The sequence below is a fragment of the Peromyscus maniculatus genome, chromosome 16, assembly GCF_049852395.1.
Source record: "Peromyscus maniculatus bairdii isolate BWxNUB_F1_BW_parent chromosome 16, HU_Pman_BW_mat_3.1, whole genome shotgun sequence".
NCBI lineage: Eukaryota > Metazoa > Chordata > Mammalia > Rodentia > Cricetidae > Peromyscus > Peromyscus maniculatus.
The window spans coordinates 36,294,159-36,308,908 of record NC_134867.1 but is presented as its reverse complement, the minus strand read 5'-3'; the positions used below and the strand labels follow the sequence as shown (position 1 = coordinate 36,308,908).

The window sequence follows — 14,750 nt, the reverse complement described above, 5'->3', positions numbered from 1 at the left end:
GACTGGAAAAAGCACAGGGACAAATAGCCAAACAGTGGAAACACATGAACTATGAACCAGTAGCTGAGGAGCCCCCAACTGGATCAGGCCCTCTACATAGGTGAGACAGTCGATTAGCTTGAACTGTTTGGGAGGCCCCCAGGCAGTGGGACTGGGACCTGTCCTTGGTGCATGAGCTGGCTGTTTGGAGCCTGGGGCCTATGCAGGGACACTTTGCTCAGCCTGGGTGAAGGGAGGAGGGGACTGGACCAGCCTCGACTAAATCTACCAGGCTGGGCTGAATCCCTAGGGGAGTCCTTGCCCTGGAGGAGATGGGAATGGGGGGTAGGTTGGGGAGAGGGCTGGATAGGGGGGTGGGAGGAGGGAGGACAGGGGCATCTGTGACTGATATTAAATTATAAAATAAAAAAGAATTTGTTCAAGTGCATGTAGTATAATAAAGCATTGTTTCATGAGAAAAAAATAAAGGTGAAGACAGTACTTGATGCTGAAGTCTTAGATCCTCTGATTTCTGCATGTAACTTCTTCAGAATTAGCCATGTACCAGAGACATTCAACCCAAAGGTACTTGTCATCAATGGCTGTGCCAAAATCTAAGACTTATGTGGTGTCCAGCTAAATTTTCAGTGTTTCAGACTATGGTGTCGATATTTTAAGAGAGAAACATCAGCCATTGTTCTGGCTAGTATGTGCCAATGATGCAAAACTTGTGTCTGTTCATTCCTTAGCTTGTATGCATCTTTCATGAATGAGTGAGCCCAACATTTTTATATACCTGGGAGCCTAAGGTAATTGCTGGTTTCTTTTGTAATTGTGTAAACTCAGTCAAAACAGGAGCTCCTAATATGTAAAAGGCGTTTAAATGGAATTACTCTCTAATGGAGAACAATGCCTTTCCCAGACACCAGAGGTTATCCAATGATAGCCCAGTGCCAAGTTTGGATTTCCTCTTTGTGAATTGTTGGTCAGTGGGGATGGCTCTTGGTTGCCTTCCAGAGCGTGATGGCAAGACCCATATTGCTGATGACACCACATACTTAAGTCATAGGACATGGAGAATTAGGCTGGGACCAACCTAGTATCTTTGTCTCTAATGGCTAGCTTATATGGTGACAGAATATACTACAGGGAGAGAAAAGTGTTTAACAATCTTATTCAGCTGTGAGGCCTATGAACTATAGTAGGACCTGGCCTGGCAAGATACGCCACCAGTAAAATAATGGCATAAATGTTATGGGAGAAACCAAACACTTCCTGGTTGGATTTAAAGCCTAGTTCATGAGACAGAACTCATGCCTGGTACTGTTAACTGGGCCCAAATCCCATGGCTGATGTATTAGTATCTTTTCTATTGCTGGAATAAAACAGCTTGACCTAGGCAAATTTGTAAAAATAAGGACAGGTTTATTTGGCTTGTGGTGCCAGAGAGATAAGAGTCCGTTATGGCAGAGAAGCAGGGCATAGAGGCTGGAAGGGTTTGCTGAGAGCTCAATCTTGAACTTCAAGCAGAAAGCAGAAGGAGCAAACCAGAAATGGTGCGAATCTTTTACCCTCAAACCCCACTACCAGTGACACACTTCTTCCAACAAGGCCATACCTCCAAAGCCTCCCCCAAACAGTACCACTAACTAGGGACCAGGTATGACATGAGCCTCTGGGAGGGGGGCTTTCTCATTCAAATCACCATAACTAGCTAGTTTATAGACCCTAGAAAGAGAATCCAATACTATTATTCTTCTAAATGGACATAATAATTAACTGCCTCCTAAGTTCTTATCTTTGTACCTGTAGGTTAGTACATCTCTCAACCTTCATCAGAGAAGCTTCTTCTTCATTTTTGCTTTCCTTCTTTCCTTCCTTTTTTTTTTTTTTACAGTAGGTGGTGATTAATACAGTGACCTACAACTGGTTGACACGCAGAGAATGAGAAAGAGAGAGAGAGAGGGAGAGGAGTGCTCACTTCTAAATGAGACATCTATATCACTCACCTCCCCAAAGCTATAGGATGATTGTAGAAGAGGGGATGGAAAGAATGCAAAAGCCAGAAGTAGTGAACATCACTGCAGTAAGTAGTGTTGGCTGGACATGAAAGGACATGTTATAGGCTTGCATGAAATTCTCAAGTGATTAAAAATATGTAAGGGATGGAGAAATGGCTTGATAGTTAGGAGCACTTGTTCTTTCAGAGGACGTGGGTTTAGTTTCCAGTATCCTCATGTCGGCTCATAACAACCTGAAACTCCAGTTCCAGGGGATCTGTCACTTTCTTCTGAACTTCCTGGGCTCCGGTCACGGACATGGTACAATACACACATAGAGACAAAACACCTACACAAGTAAAATAAAGTAAGTCTAGCAAAAAAGTCTGGAGCTTTTCTTATACTGTTTTTTTCACTGTTGCAGCCATGAATATAAACCCTCCAGTAATTGTTGATGTGATAGCTGTCTTCTAGAACACCCCAATATTGACTCTAATATTGGAAATATTGTTGTACTAGTAAAATATGTTTCATCTTAAAATACACCAAATAAGAATTTGACCAGTGTGTTTTGGATGCACTCATCTGGTTGGCTCAGTCATATCCCTTTTAGAGGTGAGTTGGCTTCTGAGCAATGTCAACAGTTGCTGGAAACCCACATGCATGCAATTATGTACTTCTGGCTTCCAGTCTTGCACAACTGCTTTTCTCAATGCTGTGTTGCATAATATATTCATAGGGAGACAAATGTAGCTGGGTGTAGGCAGGACTTTAGTCTGAATATTTTTCCATTGATATACGGTAGAAGAATCTTTTGTTTTTCAAAGATCACTAAATTTTAGCTATGGTTCCATTATATTTTCTTAAATGTGTTGTGAGCTTTGCCCTCTTTGCCCAGGCTGTGGGTGCACTGGATACATTTATTGCTGCTGTATATGAGCATGCTGTTATATTGCCAAACAAAACAGAAACACCTGTTTCAGCAGAAGAGGCTTTGCTCCTGATGAACAAGAACATAGATGTTTTGGAGAAAGCAATCAAGCTGGCAGCCGAGCAGGTATTACTCTTTTGTTCATGTCTGGGATGGTACATAAATTTGCAACTAGACAAGAACATGGGTATTTAGAAATTATGAGAAACTTTTTCTTTTCATACTTACTTTGAGCAGGGTGCACACATCATCGTGACCCCAGAAGATGGAATCTATGGTTGGATCTTCACCAGGGAGACCATTTACCCCTACCTGGAAGATATCCCGGACCCTGAAGTGAACTGGATTCCCTGTAGAGATCCTAAGAGGTAAGATCATGCCAAAGGGTAATGAGTCTTTCAACAAAGAGGTTCTGATGAGGTAGAATAGCAAACTCACCAAGCTTGACTTGTCATTTTTCGGATGATTAGACAGTCAGTGGCGTTGGACTTTAATGTTTCATAGTGTTCACTACTCAGTGTGTCTCCCATCTGGTGAATGACTTCAGATAAGCACGCTTGATTTGTTTCTTACCACAGTTCTTGTTAAAATCTAGCATGTGAACACACTTCTTCCAACAAGTATGTTCAACTGAGTTTCAGCCAAGTGAGAATGTTGTCTCTGGAACCGGTTCTTTCAAGTCCAAGTCAGTCAGTTGACCCAGGAACACCTGCCTCCTTCATGAGGATAGTGTTCTATCATGAGGAGAGAAGATCAATGAGGCTGTGTTTCTAAAGCTGTGCTGTCACCAGGATTTCACAGTAGTCCATGGGGCTTCAGACAGGATGCTCTTTTTCTCAGTCCCCATCTTGCTACCTCCCAGCTGAGTGGTACGGGGTACCTAGCACAAATGCTTGTCATTCTGTCCCCTTCTTTACCTATAAAACAAGAGCAATGAAATCACATCTCTATTTCCCTTATGGAGTAGAGGAGAGCGCCAAATGAAATTGTGTGTGTGAAACCTTAGTCTGTAGCCTCCCCTTGAACGTCTCACGTCGCATGACATCTTGACAGGAGAAACTGACAGGGAACTACTCTGAACTCTTGTCAGAGTAGATCTTTAGCACTTATTAATAGCTGTGGTTTAGGCACAACTTTCTTGAGAATGTGTGTGTGTGTGTGTGTGTGTGTGTGTGTGTGTGTGTGTTATGTGCAATTACAAACGCTTTTAAAAGAACGACAAAATAGATTATTTTAGGCGTCATTATTTGCCTTGTAGCATAGTTCACAGGTAATTTCTTTAAGTGAAGAAATTTGAAAAGTGCTTTCAGTTGCTAATTTTATATCTGCATGCACCTGCTCAGACTCATATTTATTGCCTACGAGGAGGAACTTTTTAAATAATTCTTGCCACATGACATCACCTGGAAAATAAGTACAGTGTTCCCATACTTGAGCCTTGCTACGTAAATCAAGCCTCAATCCGAGACTTCTGCCTTTGGGAAAATGTTTTTAAATGTTACCTGGCCTGTGTGTCCAGAAAGCAAAGTGACTCAGTGTCATCTTGTCAAGGGTTTTCCCTAGGTCAGGAAGCAATTGTTACTTGCTGTAATTCTAGAGGCTTATATTGAAGTATGCTTCATGGGATAATGCCACTAGAGCTGACTCTCCTAGGAGAAGATGCTCATAAATCTGGTAGTTAGGCTTACGTGAATTCTGCTAAGTTGGGATAGTAAATGGCTCATTTTAACACTAATGATTCCAATGATAGATATTCAGTTTTGTGAGATAAGATGGGGAAAATCAAGCTGCGTCTAGCACTATATCCCAGCACTCAGGAACTGAGGTGGGAAGAACTGCTTCATGAGGTTAAAGGCGGCCTGGGCTACACAGTAAAACTCTATTTTAAAACAAAACAAAACAACAATAATAAAATGGAACTATTGGCGAGATGGCTCAGTGGATAAAGCACTTACCAATTAAATGTGAGAACTGGATCCCCAGAACCTATGAGAAATCCAGGCAGACAGGAGGGCCACCTGTCCACCTGTCATCCAATACTTGGGAGGCAGTGATGGAGGAATCCTAGGAAACCTTAGCTAGTTACACTAGTAGGGATTGACAAATTGTGTTTGCTGAAGATTCTGTGAGAATGATGAGGGAAGACATACCACATCAATTTTGGACATCCACCTGGACACCCACACATACGCACATGCACCTTCCCACATGTGTGCACTTACACACAATTGAGCACACAAGCACGCATACACAAGCACGCGCACTGCCACTGTTCTACTCGTCTGCTCACAATTACAGAAACCTGTAAGAGGTGTTGGCTATGCATTGTGCTTTTCCTGGATTCCGAGAGCTGTGTCTGGTGTGCTGTGTGTATTCAGTCTTTCACTAATGACAGTAGGCGTCACTATCTGCATATTAACTATGAGAAGAAAGGAGACTTAAGGCTGCATAATTAGTAATTAGGTTAAGTGGAATTAAAGAAAGCCATTTTCAGGCTGGGGCTCAGACCATAAAGTGCCTGCCAAGATAGTGTGAAGGCCTGAGTGTGATCCCCAGAACCTACTTAAAAAACTGGCAACAATAACACACACTTGAAACTTTGGCAGTGGCAAGTTGGGAAGCAGAATCATTCAAATCCCTAGAGTTTGCTGGCCAGCCAGCCTAGTTTTCTTCCTTGGTGAAATCCTGGGCCAATGAGAGACACTGTGTGAGAAGGGGCAGGGAGGGGGAAAGTGACTGAGGAATGGTGTGGTGTTATTGTGTTCCCCAATATATTGTGCACCCTAATAAATTTATCTGGGGTCAGAGAACAGAACAGCTGCTAGATAGAGAGGACAGAAAATGGTGGCACACACACACTTAATCCCGGCATTCAGGTAGCAGAGATCCATCTGGATCTCTGTGAGTTCAAAGCCATACTACAAACAGCCAGGCATGGTGACACTCACCTCTAATCCCAGGAAGTGATGGCAGGAAGCAGAAAGGTATATAAGGTGGGAGAACCAGGAACTAGAGCCCGGTTAAACTTTTAGGTTTTGAGCAGCAGTTCAGCTGAGATCCATTCGGGTGAGGACTCAGAGGCTTCCAGTTTGAGGAAACAGGATCGGCAGAGAAGTTGGCGAGGTGAGGTTAGCTGTGGCTTGTTCTGCTTCTCTGATCTTTCAGCGTTCACCCCAATACCTGGCTCCGGGTTTGTTTTTATTAGTAGGACCTTTTAAGATTTGTGATACAGAATGGCATCCAGGGTGGTCTTCTGATTCCACACATGTACATATGTGCACCCACACCCACAAGTGCACCTACACACACACACACACACACACACACACACACACACACACACACATGAACAAATGCATATATATAATCACAGCCATTTGCATTAAGCCATGGTACCTTAATAGATTTGTCAGCATACTACATTATACTGAAAATTATAATGACTAACAAATATATTTATTCAGGAAAGGTAGTCTGTGAAATCCTCCTCCTTATGCCTTTGGCCTCTGATCTGTCTTGCTGAGTACATTTTTATTCACAGCATATACCCCTCACATGAGAGACATTCAAATATTTGAAGCCCTCTGTCACCTCACCACATTCCCTTCCTATTTCTAGGATAAACACAAAGACTATTTCATAATGTGTGCTTTTCTCCATGAGAACCTTCTAAGACAGAAAGGAAGCTGATTTGTTGGGTGAGAAAATCAAGCCAAGCCCATGGACTGTCTATGTAAACTTTGTTTACATCCCCACTGCACAGTGCTACATTTGCTCCCTGTAGAGGACCACCTGCACAGGACCAACTGTTTTCTGCCACTTGGTACTTTGCTTTCAACCACAGTTTACAGCCACAAGTTTGTAATATTCTAGCTGGGGTTACAGATGAGGCCCTTCTCATAGAGGGTTTTGCTGCATTTCAAACCTGTGCACAGCTTCTCTTCCCCCTCTAAGAAAGAGTCTGTCTCCGTCTCCCATCTTTCTATTGCTAAGATTACAGGTGTATGATGCTGTGCCTGGCATTTACACAGGTTCCGGGATCTGAACTCAGGTCCTCACACTTGGAAGTGATTTACTGACTAAACCATCTCCCCAGTCTGTGTGTGAGTTTTAAATTCTTTTCTCCTGATTCTTGACCTAGAGCTGTTGCATTATAGGAAATGACAAACTATAGTATCACTTTGACATTTTGATATTTTGTTGAATTAGGTTTGGCTACACACCAGTGCAGGAGAGACTCAGCTGCCTTGCCAAGGATAACTCTATCTATGTTGTGGCAAATATTGGGGACAAGAAGCCATGTAATGCAACTGACCCTCAATGTCCTCTGGATGGCCGTTATCAATACAACACCAATGTGGTATTTGATTCTGAGGGTAGGCTAAAAGCCCGATACCATAAGGTAAGAATTACCCATGCCTTTGCTAAACTTAGTTTATTTCTGTTGTCTGTGATGTGATGTGTGTGTGTGTGTGTGTGTGTGTGTGTGTGTGTGTGTGTGTGTGTGTGTATTTTAATATTGGATATGTAACTGGTACAGAAACATCTCATAATCATTACCATTTCTAGTTGAAGAGACAATTTCATTTGTTTGTATACCAATTAAGGATTCTCTGTGTGAATTAGTCATAAAGTAGAATATGGTAAAATGTCAAAATGGATGTGATAATAGACTCACAAAGACTGAATATCTTTTGAGAAAGAAGGAGAAATGTTGTTTCCTATTTGAGTTAGTATCAGAGGGTTTGGGGGGATGTAATTTGTTATTCTTTAATACTAAGTTACTATTTATTTCAACATAACTTTTTGACTGCTATGCAACAAAAACTCCAACAGAAACTGGTTCTTAACAAAAAGGAACTGTCCTTGTTTGTATAACTGAAAAGAATCCTTATCACAGAAAAGGTAGATCTCATTCCAGGAGCAGTCAGTCCATTTCTCAGAGATATGATCCACCCCTCTAGGTCTTACTAACAGCTTTTGCTCAGGATAATTGTCATTTTCGAAGCCACGTGGCCACAACAGCACAACACAAAATTTTTATCTTTATGAACAAAGTCCACAGAAACATGCATTTCTGCATGTTATGTACACACTCAGCAACGGTCTCCTCACCCTTTCATGCCAGCTAGGTCACAGGCCCATCCTGACCCACTGACTATTCTATGCAGGATGCAAAACCACAAAGGAGGTGGGTGGAGGAGCAAGAGAGCCTCAGGAACACGGGGATGTGGGGTAGCTGATGCCAGACTGCACTAAGGCATGCATCAGACCGAGTGAAGACTCAGCTGAATAAGCGTCCTGCTCCTGAGCTCGAGTTAACTAGTCAGGATTCAGGAGAGACCATACTAATGGAAGACACATTCGGGTGCCTGACAAGGATAATGATGATGTGACAAATACCGGGAACGAAGAGCTGTGAAACTTCAGTGATCTTCAGTATTCCTGCTCCGTCCCCATGATTGCCATCAATACAATACTTAAATTTTGGAATCAACAATCAGACAGAAAAAAAAAAGATTACTAATAACTTAGTAAGTACCAAGATTTAGCAACTCCAAAGTTGAAAACAACTTTAAGTCAACTTCAAATGAATTCAAATTCAACTGATATAAATGCCACAGTAAACGTGATGAAGTTTGTTGTATTCACACATGTTAGACCTCGCACAGGGAGTGCTTGCCGCTCATGTTTAAAGAACACAGTGGAAACAGTTTAAAAATTATGAGACTCAAGAGGTCATCCTGTCTGTGGGCTAGATAGATGGTTCAGCTCAAGAGCACACACCGCTTTTACAGAGGTCCTTAGTTCAATCCCCAGCATCCATCTCGGGTAACCCACAAATGCTTGTCACTTCAGCTCTAGAGGACCTAAAACCCTCTTCTGATCCATTGGTACCCACACTCACATGCACGTGCTTAAGCATAGATACTGCCAAATCATTAAAAATAATGTGAACAATTTTTCATTCTGCAGTTTGAAAGGTAGAAATATCATATCTTAGATGTCATTTGATTTCATTTGTTCACTGATGCTTAAAAATAATGTGTTTTGATTAATGTCATGGTGTGGAAACTCACAGATAGATGGTATAATTGGCACGATGTTTGAAAATCTTTGCAAACCATACGCACACCAACGCACATGGAAGAAAAGATTTGGTGGGTATTGACCACCTCTATTGGCAAACTCGTTCTTTACTAGTTTCTCCCTTCTCTGCTTGTCTTGGACAGTACAATCTTTTCGCACCAGAGATTCAGTTTGATTTCCCCAAAGATTCAGAGCTGGTGACCTTTGATACTCCCTTCGGGAGGTTTGGCGTCTTCACTTGCTTTGACATTTTTTCTTATGATCCCGCTGTGGTGACGGTGAAGGACTTTCAAGTTGACAGCGTTCTCTACCCTGCGGCATGGTACAACACCCTGCCTCTCCTTTCAGCCGTCCCATTCCATTCAGCTTGGGCCAGAGCCATGGGAGTCAACCTGCTCGCTGCAAACACCCACAACACCACAATGCACATGACAGGTAACTGGCCAGTCATCCAACCATCAAGTGGCAATGACAGTCTTGGGGAAGGACTCCTCACTGAGTTTTCAAACCAAACTTTTCCTTGACGGCTAACTTCACTACCATAAAATTAATAATACTATAGATTTCTGTTGAAGGTTTGATTTATTTATATGTTTATTTTCGGAGGACAGGAAATCAGTTGTTTTATTTTTGAGACTGGATCTTGCTATACAGCCCAGGCAGGCCTTGAGTTTATGATCCTTCTGCTTCAGCCTCCCGATGGCTGGGATTACAAACATTCACTGCCATGTCTGGCTAGTAGCATAGGCTTCTGCTTAAGAAGCTTTTTCATGGCAAGGAAAGGGAGCAAATATTATCTCAATCTTCAAGATGGAAAATTGAAGTTATAAGGAGGTCAAGTCATGTAGGGGGTGGTGGTGGCTGCAGAGATGGCTCAGTCAATGAAGGTTAGGCTCACAACCAGAGTTACTAAAAGAAAAAACAAACAAACAGGTCAATGCTAGACCTAAGGTAAGTCCCAGCCAACCACCTATTAGTAGTACTGAAGTAAATCTTGAAATGACAGAATAACTAAGCTAAATTGGTTTTAGAGTTTACTCTTGGTAGTACCCTCACTAAGAGTAATACTTGACTCCCTCTTGACTGGTTTTCACTACGGCAAATTATGGTAAATTTCAAATCAAATCCATTAATTAGGTCACCAGAGAGTTGGAATTATTCATGTTTCAGGGAATTTTTGATTTTCTTGTTAAAGTGGTTTAAAGAAGAAACATTTTTTTGTTGTTGTTGTTGTTTTTTCGAGACAGGGTTTCTCTGTGTAGTTTTGGTGCCTGTCCTGGATCTCACTCTCTAGACTAGGCTGGCCTTGAACTCAGACATTCACCTGTCTCTGCCTCCCCAGTGCTGGGAATAAAGGTGTGTGCCACCACCGCCCGGTGGAGAAACAATTTTTAAAAGATTTAAAAAGTAAAATCTTTAAATGATCATTTCAGTACCTTATGCAGAAAGCAGAGTCAGACTGAATTTCCGATAACGTCTTCTAAAAATGCATTGTGCTTTAATAACATTATGTTTAATTTCTCACGGGAATGTTCTCTTTGTCGCCATCAAAAGTTTGGAAGCAATACTTGTGTTTCTCTGTGTTGGCCACAGGGAGTGGGATCTACAGCCCAGAGGCTGTCGGCGTGTACCACTATGACATGGAGACAGACAGCGGCCAGCTACTGTTATCAGAATTGAAGTCTCGGCCCTGCCGGTCCACGCCCCCTGCAGAAGTTGACTGGAGTGCTTATGCCAGAAGTATCACGCCATTCTCATCAGAGCAGGCAGACTTCCCAGGGATGCTTTATTTTGATGAATTCAGCTTCACCAAGCTTTCTGGAAGCACCGGAAATGCCACAGTTTGCCAAAAGGACCTGTGCTGTTACCTGACTTACAAGATGTCAGAGAATCGGATGGATGAGGCCTATGTCCTGGGTGCCTTTGATGGACTGCACACAGTGGAAGGCCAATATTACTTACAGGTAGAATGCTTGAATGTGTTAGGATGACCTGATGACTATGTTTTATTCTAAGTTGTTGGTTTTTATTACTGTGGTTAAGACCATGAATAAAAGTAACTTAAAGGGGAAAGGACTTAATTGGCTTACTGTGGAGATCACCAAGTCCATCACTGAGGCAAGTCAGGGCAGGAACTCAAGGCAGGAACTAAAACAGAGACCATGGAGGAATGTTGCTTACTGGCTTGTTCCCTGTGGGCTGGCCCAGCCTGTTTTCTCATACAACTCAAGAGCCCCCACCCAGGGGTGGCACCACCCATAGTGGGCTGGACCCTTCCTCGTAAATAATCATTAATGGAGAAAATGTCCCCTCAGACTTGCCCCACAGGCAATTCCTCAATGGAAGTTCCTCTTTCCAGATGACCTTAGCTGTATCAAGTTCACAAATAATTAAATATAAAATAATCAGCACAGGTATCATAGTTTTTCCTTCAAAACTGAATTAAATTCAGTTAGTTTGTATCCAGACATATGTAAATATGTAATGTCACACTTACCAGATTTATTTGCAGCCACCGAACATTTAATTTGTTCCATTTTTTTTTTTTCCAGAACAAATTCTTTTTCTTGGCTACAAGGTGAAAAGCATAAGGCAGATTGAGGAGTTCTCTGCAGGCAAGTTCAGGTTTAAAAGGCTGCAATGTCTATGCATCCTCTTGTTAACTTTAGAGAAATGTTTTGCAAACTATCTTCAGCTGGGGTCTAAATTAATTTGTGACCCAGTGTAGCATCTGGCTGCATGACTGAGTTAAAAGAAAAATTTAACCAAAACAAATGACTTAGATAATAATCCAAATTAGAATTATCCAGAGCACTGACCTTTAAAATTCAATCACATTTGCCTTTATTAAAAGTGTAATAATTGCAGGGTGGTGGTGGCAAACATCTTTAATTCCATCACTTGGGAGGCAGAGGCAGGTAAATCTCTGAGTTTGAAGCTAGCCTGGTCGGCAGGGTGAGTTCCAGGACAGCCATGGCTACACAGAGAAACCCTGTCTTGAAAAACAAAAACAAAAAAAAATCCAACCAACCAACCAACCAACCAAACAAACAAACAAACAAAAGAGTAATAATCTTGTCCCGCTAAATTTGACATAAGATTTAACAAGCTGTGACAGTTTAAATGGAAACTCTATTCTTTGAAACTGAATTATGACTATTTTTTCCTTCCCCCCTTTTACACAGATATGCACATTGCTGAAGTGTCAAACCACAAACTTGAGAACTTGTGGGGAGCCTGTGGGTTCAGCTTTCACCAAGTTTGAAGAATTCTCTCTCAGTGGCACCTTTGGGACGAACTACGTTTTCCCTCAGCTTGTCCTAAGTGGGAGTCAGCTTGCCCTGGAAGAATATTATGAAGTAGGAAGCCTCCAAGTGGACACATTTTTTGAGTGGATGAAGTAGAGGAACATAATCGTGATCTTTGAGATAAAGGGCTGGGCAGTGGTGGTTCACGCCTTTGGTTCCAGCACTCAGGAGGCAGAGGCAGAACAACCTTTGTGAGTTAGGGGCCAGCCTGGTCTACAGAGTGAGTTCTAGGACAGCCAGGGCTACACAGAAAGACCCTGTCTCAAAAAACAAAACAAAAAGAAAAAGAAAAAGAAAGGAAGGAAGGAAGAGAGGAAGAGAGGGAGGGAGGGCAGTACTGAACTATTGCCCTCTGCAGTCTATGAGAGATACTGTGAAACAGAGCAAGCTGTAGTTGCAGACTGTATTTATCCTGTAATAGACAAGTTGGGGTGCATTGTTCTGTAAAAATGCGAAGTCATGAGGGAATTAAAATTAGAATACAGATTGCTAGTAACCGTTTGTATAACGTAGAAGATTCAAGTTAAGTATAGTTCCTTAAATAGCACAAAGCTGGGCCTGGTGGAGCAGCCTGTGTTCTAAACTACTTAGGAGACTGAGGTAAAATGGACAGAAGTTCAAGGCCTGCAGAGGCTACAAAGTGAGTCAAAGGCCAGTCTGAATGGATAATTTTGTGAGATCTAGTCTCAAAATAAAAATTTAAAAATTTAATTCCAGTGCTTTGGAGGCAGAGGCAGGTGGATCACTGTGAGTTTGAGGCCAACCTGGTAGGCACAGCTAGGTTCAGGACAGTCAGGACTACACAGAGAGAGACCCTATCTCATACATACATATATATATATACACACAGAGCTATATATATGTAAACACACACACACACACACACACACACACACACACACACACACACACACACACACACACACGAGCTGGCTGAAGGGATGGCTTGGCTGTTAAGAGCATTTTCTAGTCTTCGAGAGAATCAAGATTGACTCCCAGCATGCACATGACCAGTTACAACGCTGTCAGTAACTCCTTTTCTAGGGACTCTGATGCCCTCTGCCGACCTTCTCAGACATTGCATGCATACGGTGTAAATACGTATGTGCAGGCAAAAACATTTGTATCCATAATATAAAAATTAAGCTGGAAACATGGCTTAGTGGTTTCGAGCACTTGTTGCTTTTGCAGAGAACCTGGGTTTGATTCTTAATATCCACATGCACGTAGTGAGCAGACGTGCATGCTGGTCAAACACTCACACACAAAACCAATAAGTAAGGTGAAAAAGTAATAGTATGTTTTAAAGAGGTTGGAATATAGATCACGGGTAGAGGCTTTGTCTAGCATCTACAATACCCTGAGTTCAGTGCTCAGTACAGGTGGGAATACTGCATATGGAGCTTACTTCATGGGAGCTGAGAAATTGTTATCATGCTTACAATAGTTGTGTAGTGGTTCATGAGTTTTAAAGGAGATTATTTGCTACATTTTCACCCCATCCCTCTATAATTAGACTAAAGTCAGAAAGGTGAGTCTTCTGCAACCAAATCGTGTGTGCTTTATACCACCCATTGCTGCTTTTGGAAGGATGTTTCTAGAAGGAGATGTTGGTGGAAACCGAGCTTTGTATTGGAGATAATCCTTTGCTATCTTTCCTCAGGTTTCAAGAGATGGACGTCTCAGAAGCCGAGGTGGAGTCCCTTGCCTGTCTTAGTGATGGCCCTATATGGAAGAATGTTTGAGAAGGACCCTCCACGCTTAGGGCAGGGACCTGGGAAGTTACAAAGGAACCCCTTCACTGGGGGCTGTCAGGATTAGCTTGGCAAAGAGAGGGGTCATGAATGAAAGAGGGAGCAAGCATCTGTAGTATTTGATTAGAAGATACAATGTAAGCTGTTGAAAGGGCAAACGAAATGAAGAAACAAAACAATAAAATAAAAAGCAGTTGGTATGCTATGGCCTGGATATGGTTCGTTCCCTCCAAAATGCACTATCAAATTTAATTTCTATTGTGAAGTATTAAGGGAGTGGGCCACTTCATTCAGCCTCGGTTTTTAGAAGTGAGCTTTTAGGGAAAAGATGAGGATTATCTAAATAACTAGGGTGGAGACCCATGGTTGAATATTGTGGCTTTATAAATGTGAAGGTGTGTGTGTGGGGGGCCGGGGTGTAGCACACAGCAGCACTGTTTCGTATCTTGTGATGTCTTGCACCACTTTGAGACTCTGTTGCTAAAAAGAGTATTACCAGATGAGGGCCCTTGTCTTTGAACTAGAACTGTGAGCCAATGTCAATCTGTTTTCTTTATAATGTACCCAATATACAATACTGTGCTGTTAGCAAATGAAAACAGGCTACCATAGGTAGGGGGTGCACATACTTGGGATAGCATAAATGTGTTGTTAGTTGGAGTGGCATCCAGCTTTCATGAATATGTCC

The 14,750-nt window shown here is 42.1% G+C and overlaps 1 protein-coding gene across 1 annotated transcript; it reads left to right on the top strand.

Annotated features, from left to right (window-relative positions):
* Positions 1–2,721: 2,721 nt before the first annotated feature.
* Positions 2,722–14,265, top strand: LOC102903835 (vascular non-inflammatory molecule 3). The gene is given in 8 exon segments (XM_006986680.4): positions 2,722–3,036; positions 3,148–3,278; positions 7,120–7,312; positions 9,144–9,435; positions 10,594–10,964; positions 12,186–12,359; positions 13,972–14,011; positions 14,014–14,265. Coding segments are annotated over 8 exon segments (1,530 nt in total). The 5' UTR covers positions 2,722–2,823; the 3' UTR covers positions 14,130–14,265.
* The last annotated feature ends 485 nt before the right edge of the window (positions 14,266–14,750 follow it).